Source organism: Bactrocera latifrons, unplaced genomic scaffold (genome assembly GCF_001853355.1).
Source record: "Bactrocera latifrons isolate USDA-ARS-PBARC rearing strain unplaced genomic scaffold, ASM185335v1 scaffold_6, whole genome shotgun sequence".
NCBI classification, from domain to species: Eukaryota; Metazoa; Arthropoda; class Insecta; order Diptera; family Tephritidae; genus Bactrocera; species Bactrocera latifrons.
This window is the reverse complement of record NW_017537267.1, coordinates 2,352,758-2,360,384: the sequence shown is the minus strand read 5'-3', so window position 1 is coordinate 2,360,384 and position 7,627 is coordinate 2,352,758. Positions and strand designations below refer to the sequence as shown.

At 37.3% G+C, this 7,627-nt stretch overlaps 1 protein-coding gene across 1 annotated transcript; it reads right to left on the bottom strand.

The window, feature by feature from the left end:
- Positions 1-671: 671 nt before the first annotated feature.
- Positions 672-2,035, bottom strand: LOC108974873 (odorant receptor 59b-like). Its single transcript, XM_018942974.1, has 3 exons — positions 1,269-2,035; positions 843-1,200; positions 672-761 (listed from the first exon to the last, which is right to left on the bottom strand). The coding sequence occupies exons 1-3, from the start codon at positions 2,033-2,035 to the stop codon at positions 672-674; spliced, it is 1,215 nt and encodes a 404-aa protein (XP_018798519.1).
- Positions 2,036-7,627: the final 5,592 nt, after the last annotated feature.

Genomic DNA, 7,627 nt, shown 5'->3' with positions numbered 1-7,627 from the left:
TTACTTAAGCATGTATATAGATTTTATGAAGATTTTAAATATATAAAGCGTGGACTATAGAACTTAATTTTAGTCACCTAGACTTAGATTCACCAGCGAGCCGAAGGTCCTTTTTTTCGTGTAAATAAAATAATTGTATTATTTTTTTTTCACTTTCATAAATAAATAAATAAATAAAAAGGTAAGTGTCTTCCAATGGTATGGTTGCGACATGTTTAGTTTTTCCAGAAAAAAAAAAAAAACAATAATCAAATTCTATGCATATTTGAATATATGTTAATCTTACTGATGCCTACTTATAACTGTCTCATTTTCAGAATAGGCCACATAACGATCTTGGTTTCTGGAACAAAAACTTGGACATCCTTCTATGACTTGGTGAAGCTCTACCGTTAATAATTGAATAAAGTTCATCTTTACATCTATCATTCCATTTTCAGTGGAGAAGCATATTTAAAATTACTGCAAATCGCTGAAAACTGTGGTAACGGTCTGGCCTAATGCAAACCATAGATGCATTTAAAAAGAAATGAAACAGTTCCGAGTTTTCGAAAAAATAAAGTTATAAGCTTTCTGATTATTTTATTCTTCAAAAGTGTACAGTGTTAAATAACGATAATATTAAGCTTAAAATAAGTAACATCAAATTAATAAAACTACAATAATTCAGCTTAGCCAACACTTTTGAATTCATGCTTCACATCCTGTCCAACGCCCATTTGGTTCATGAAGGTATATAGAGAAAATGAGAATTTGGCGATCTTGAAAGAAAACGCAACTGAAATGATTTCTCTCGTATAAATTTGTGAGAATGCTTTGTCCACCCTCTTACCACGACTTACCGACAAATTAGTGCCCAAATTTATTTTAAAAAACTTAATAGCTACAAAAGAGATTTCCTTCTGAGCGCGATGCATAAAATAGATCAACAGACGGCGCGAACGTTTATCCATATCCCACCAATTGCAATGGAAGATCGCATCGGGCAACCTTGCGCAGTCCAACTCRAGCATCGATGCCTGATAGCAAGCGAGTGAGGTTTGCGTCAGCACACAAAGATAATAGACAATCGTAATTACSCGATTACTCGCGTCGGCAAATAAAAAAAGATTTAGCATGCAAACACAGAGTAYGGTSGCGGCTATTGTGAACTGTATAAAGAGTGTGATGGARATCACGGAGCCGACAGCCCTAGAAATTCTGTTGGTAGATGGAAAAATTACAAGTTTATGCATGATTAATGCTTAGCGCATGAAGGTAATTCTTACTGCAATAACTCCTGATGCGAGCGTACGCAATCAACTAATTCGTGATAATTATCCTCGTCGGTGAGCTCCGGATCCTCGCCCAACCTGCTGACGCGGTCCGTAAGCAAAGTAATATGTGTACGTATGGCTTTGATGTAAACAGCAGGATATAGATCGTTCATGCATTGAGTGATCAGTAAAAAGTATAAATAAACCACCTCGATGAGGAAATGAAGCCAAAAGTGTATGGTCGGATGTGGAATCCAGTCAATAAAAGGCAACCATATGTTCAGGGTTTGAGTGCGCGTAAATGCTGATGATAGCCAAGCAACAGTGCCATAAGTGAAATATGAAACGACAAGAGTTATGAACATATGTGTCGATTGGGTAACGTTGTTCCTTATTGCGAAACGTGCCTGTGGATTCTGATAGCGCGCATCCAAACTTTTGTATATCGGTTCGACACTACGTAGACGATCTAAGTAAAAGGCCGTAACGAACGCCTTCAGCGGTAGACCCAGCGAATTGAGTGACGCTTGCAGAGTAGTAAATATAACGGCCATTGATGACGTTTGCTTCGTTAGTTGAATGAAGCCAATAATGAAAACCACAGGGCTCATGAACAGACAAAACCAGCAGAACGCCATTTGCAATAACCGAAAGAATCCATAGGGTTTCAATGGTTTTACGCCAATTAGTGCCCAGCACCAAAGTATTAACGGAAACGAGTCATTTGTCTCGAATTCTTCACTTCCACGTCCATAATAGAGGTCGAAGAATGAACGCATATTCCGCGAAAGCTTTTTTCTACAATCACCACATAAGAAGAATATATAATCGGTTTTCATATACATACATATGTACATATTCTGAAATAAATACGAGAAAGAAAGCCTAGAACAATAGCACGCTACAGCAGGGGCGTATGCAAAAAGGACTGGATATCATTTCATAAACGCTCTGTGCAATTGCAGAAAGTTTGTTCAGTTCAAAAGTAAATATAATTTAATGAATAATTGACGTAGCGCATTTGATTAAAGAATAAAAAAAGTACACATTGGCAGCACTAACTATTTATGTCTTTCTCATCTCTCTTGTAGCATAAAAAATCTGAATAGGATTATATTGTTAATCTGTTCTCGGTAAAACCATTGAGCTTGGCTACCTGCCTTCGACCTCTACCTAACCTTGAATTTATTTATCTTAGCTCAGATTGTGATGAAGGCCATCTTAAATTCCATTTCTCAAACAATAGGGTCTACATAGTCGGTATAGACTTTTATTAGAGCGATATTTTCTGTTGCTGTCATGTGTAGAAGTTCACGCAAGTGAGGAAATTTCTCTGATTGCCATTCATTTGGTAGTGGCCAGTAATGATTCTTTTGCATATGGCTCAAGTAGTTCGGGACTTCCGGTCCTAAATAGACCAAGTGTCCTCTGGGTAGCCAAAGAAAATCCGTTTGAAGGCGAGCTAAATTTAGAAGGCGAAACATCTCCACAGGGTTGTGTGGTGGGTTTAGAGCCTGCCTCGTACAAAATGCCCCCCATGAAAAAGCACAAATAGCCTCGGATAAGAGATCCCCATTTCAATGACGTCCAATGATAACAATTTAAGGCACGAATGTACGGTTCCTTAGTTGGAAGGTTTCCGCTGCCCAGCTGGTTGATATCAAAAACGTTCTTGGCGACTTTAACGCCAGGGTAGGCAATTCAGATTACTTTGACACAACAATTCAACTTTGATACACAAATTCAGCCTCCACGAGGAAACATCTCCAAATGGGTTTAGGCTGATCGACTTCGCCGGGGTCCGAAATATGATTATCTGTAGTACTAAATTCGAGCATAGAATAATTCATCAAGCCACCTGGCGGTCTCCGGATCGAAAAATCAGCAACCAGATCGATCATGTTGTGATAGACGGAAGACATGGTTGCAGTGCTTTAGTCGGGCGTACGCTCCGATACACACCTGCTTCTGTGCAGCAAAAAACGCTCGCCAACAAACACAAAGAAAGTTCAACGTCGAGAAGCTGCAATCACAACAGATAGCCGAACGATTTTTTACTCTACTTACACTCCTGCTCTCTGAGAGTACTTATCAACAACTCGGTATAAGGGAATTGTGGGACGCAATTTCAAGCTTTCTTTGCACATACAGATGCAGCCGAAACCATTGGTTTTCGGAAAATGCAAAAGAACAGCTGGTACAACCAGGAGTACCACGTTGCAACGGAGAGAAAACAGACTACATACCTCCCAACGTTACGATCGACCACAACACGCGCCTATCCTGCATAGATACCGAGAGTTTAAGAGGGAAGCGAGACACATTTGCAGACACAATAAAATAGGCCGAAATGCGTGAGTATGAAGAGCTTGACAAGCTTGCCGACAGCAATGTCAAACTCGAAATCCAACGCAGAATAACTCTTGCCAACAGGTGCTCCTTCGGACTGGGTAGGCAATTGAGAAATAAAGTCCTCTCGGCGAGCAAAAACCAAACTCTTGGTAATGAGCCAATGTTGCGCGCTTTCGGGTGGAGAAGGACCTGGCTTCGCTTGGAATTTCAATTGGCGCCACGTTGCGAAAAGAAGAAACGACTGGCGTGCTATTTTTAACTTAGCTTTAACCGTGTAAGAAGTGTCTACGTCAGTAAAGAAGAAGTAACCCTTACGAGCTAATATTAAGATTCAATAAGACGATCTAAACTCTATTAGTTTTAAAAATTTGGCTTCATTTAAATTATGACGAATATCGACAACAAAGATATTTCTCCCCGCCTTCTTCTAAACAATTTCAGCAATTTATAATTCGAAGGGTATTATTTGGAACATGGACCAGTTAAAATATACTAAGTAGTATGTCTTTTAATATTCGATACGACAGCTCACAATTTCATCGTAAAGTCTAGAAAAAAAATTAAAAATAATACGATAGCGGTACTTCGAAACACGTCTGTGACATAATGTCTGGTGAGGAATCGTGAATTTACGCGTATGAACCCGAGAGTAAACAAAAGCTGTTCGTGCATGCAAGCACTTCCAAGCAAATAGAAATCATGAAAACCAGCCGCCGACGCAACGCACTTTTTCCTGCACCGATCGATTTTCAATTTTCGCTCGTAAAAATTAGAATAATAATTCGATTTATTAAGCCACTCTAAAATGAAAGGTTTTCCCCAAAAACGATTTTTTGGCAAGCCGCTATTTGGTCGAGAATCAAAAAATGTTTAAGTCCTACGATCACAACTGCATTCTTCTATAGTAATATTTTTGTTTCTGTTTTTTGGATTTGAGATTATGTCAAGCAGAAAACTCTTCCTCGCGGCTAGAACTTCTTTCGGAGGTCCTCCATTAGGTCGCAGGTCCTTCAGGTCGAGGGTTCGGCAATGTATATTTTTTATACTTATATATTCAATTAAATGCCCTTGCAAGTGAACCTAACCTCTTAATGGATGTAATCGTATTAATATAGCTGGTTCTTTTACGATGAGAGTTCAGAATCTTTTCAAACTCCTTTTTTGTATACAAAATAGCACTTGTAATAAATTTCACTACGAAATTACTTGAGTAAACGTCTGAACAGCTTGACTCTAACAACCTTCTGACATTTCGTTTTCATTTCTTAAGCTTTTATAAATGATTGGGCGGATTTAATAGACCAAATGAATGCCAAGGAATATTACTATAACAGGACTATGTATAATTACAATTTTATATGTGTATGTAACACCTTGATTTAATTGCGAAATTTAATTAAATATTTGCCGAACTGGCAGAAGAGAGGTGCTAAAGTTTTCAAGTGGCATACGCTTTAATTAAAATTATTTATTTACTATGTCAATATGTAATGTCAAGTCATTTCAAATAATATTATTTGATAAAGTATTCTCCGCGAAAAAAGGTCTGTCCGACGCTCTTGAATTTTCAGCGAACATTTTCACCTACATACTACAGAACCCCTCTTGGTCGAACTTTCCAGCAATAAAAGTATACATTTTCTATTTCATCATTCATTATTTTTTTCATCGATTTTAAAACTACTGACCTGAACTGAGGATGTGGTTATTTCCTCTCTTCAACTTGAAAAATGTGCTATATTAAAAAGTTAATAAATGTTGCGGGTAAATTAATTTTCTTAATAATCTGACAACACGTGGGCAATTAATTTAATAAATCGCAAATATATGTACATACATATACTATATAAGTAACTGGCAAAATGCGCACAACGAATGAGTAACGGTAAACAAGCATCCCAGCAAGAAAGGGGAGAAGCTTCCTCCTTAATAGCAATACATTCTATCGAATATCGCGGTAAATGTGAATCGAAGCTGACAAAAACATAGTTTTTTTCCATTATCGATATGTGGTGTACTCCAAGGTTCTTCCGATCGAACAAACTGTCAACAAGGAATACTATTTGAGGACGGAATTTTGGGCCGATAGCTCTTGGCTTTTGCACCACGATAATGCAACGTCGCATAGTGCATTGATTCTTCGTGAACAACAAACTCAACGACCGTTCCGGGAAACAGTTTTGAGCCAATTAAAGGCATTAAACGAGAATCACTACGCGCATTGAAGGCTATTTCGAAAGTTCGAGTAAATCCTAATTGTATACTCTTGCAAGTATGAAAGCCCGGAAAGTCCTTCAGGTACTGGAAGACTTACCTTGGTATTACAAAATGTTGCAAAAGAAGTAAACAACTATTACGACGAAATCGTAAACAAAACTCAATCAAACTTGATATTTTCTTAACCTGGAGGCACAATTAATATGTCACAGACAAATAATATAATATGTTCCCAGAGTCTTATCAAGGTACCTCACATACCATAAAATCACCAATAATTTGAGTAAAGTCACTCGGAAGTTCGAAAAACTTTTAATTAAGTACATGGGGGCCAAGGGAAGTAGTAAACCAATTCAACCAATTTTTAATACAAAATTCAATTTTTATTCAATTATGATCATCCTGATCATTTATATATACCCAGGTTGCTTTTTAATAATCAGAATTAAAGAACAAAAACAAATATTACTCATCGAAAATCACTTTATTGTTTCTATAAATATTCTCCACTACGATCATTACACTTTCAAATACGTTTGAACCAGTTCTCGAAAAACTATTGATCTAGATATCTCTAAAACATGCCTTGGAACGCATTAACCGCCTCTTCATATTCCACAAAACGTTGGCCTCTTAGTTTATTTTACCGGTACGGAAAAATAGTCATTCGGTGAAAAATCATAACTTGGCAGTGGATTTCTCATCAAATCGATATTTTAAGTTTTCAGAAATGCTGCTGTTTCAGTCGATGTGTGAGAGCTCGCATAGTCATGGTTGGGTGGTTGGTTTTCCTGATTTCGTGAAAGACAACTGGTAACAAATGGTTGTATACCACTCGGAATTTACTGTTTTACGTTGTTCTAGGGGTACGATTGCGGCATGTTAAGTTTTTCGACAAAAAAATCAACAATCAAATGTTCATACATTCTTGAATATATGTCAATCCTACTAATGACTATAAATGTCTCATCCCCACAATAGGCCACATGACGATCTTGTAAAATCGCGCACAACAGCAATAGTTTCTGGGTCACGAACTTTTTTTGGACGACTTTCACGGAGTGATTTACGACCTCGTTTGAATTCACCATACTAGCGATAAACACTGGTTCTTGATAAAGCTCTATCGATAATAATTAAATTAAGTTCAACTATGCCCTGTTTCTGAATTAATCCACTGCGAAAGTTTAATAAATTAGCAAAACTTTTCGCGATTTCATTCCATTTTTTAGTCGAGAAGAATATTTCAAGTTACTGTAAACAATACAAATAGCGCTCGCATGTCAAAACGTTCGGAGTAAGCATATCATCAAATATGTCAAACTTTACAATAAAGTTGTGAGTTGCCAGATTGTAACACCAAGGTTTTTATTTACTAACTGCCTATATAAAATAATAATAATACCCAACGATTTCCTTCCTCCCGCCCAACCGACGCGCGGGGCGCAATCCGCGAACGAGCGGAATTAGCCGAGTCATAAAAGGCAAGAGAGTTTTAAGCCTTTCGATCTTAAGCTGCTCAGCTACAGAAACAAAAATTTCAACAGTCAAAATTAAGAATTAGATTAAAGTTTATCATTTTTAAATGCTATTTGTTAAGAGTAGATAAAATATATTTTTTAATGGTAAAGAGAGAATCTGTTAGATCAAATGTGCTGGAATGAGAATTGAAATCGTGACATATACGGCGGAATGGTTCGTTTAACTCGAAATTTGTTCTAGAAAATTTTAAAAGTAAAGGTCTAAACTGCCTGGTAGAGCGAGCGGGAATGTTAAAATTAATATCAGACAAGAGAGATGGG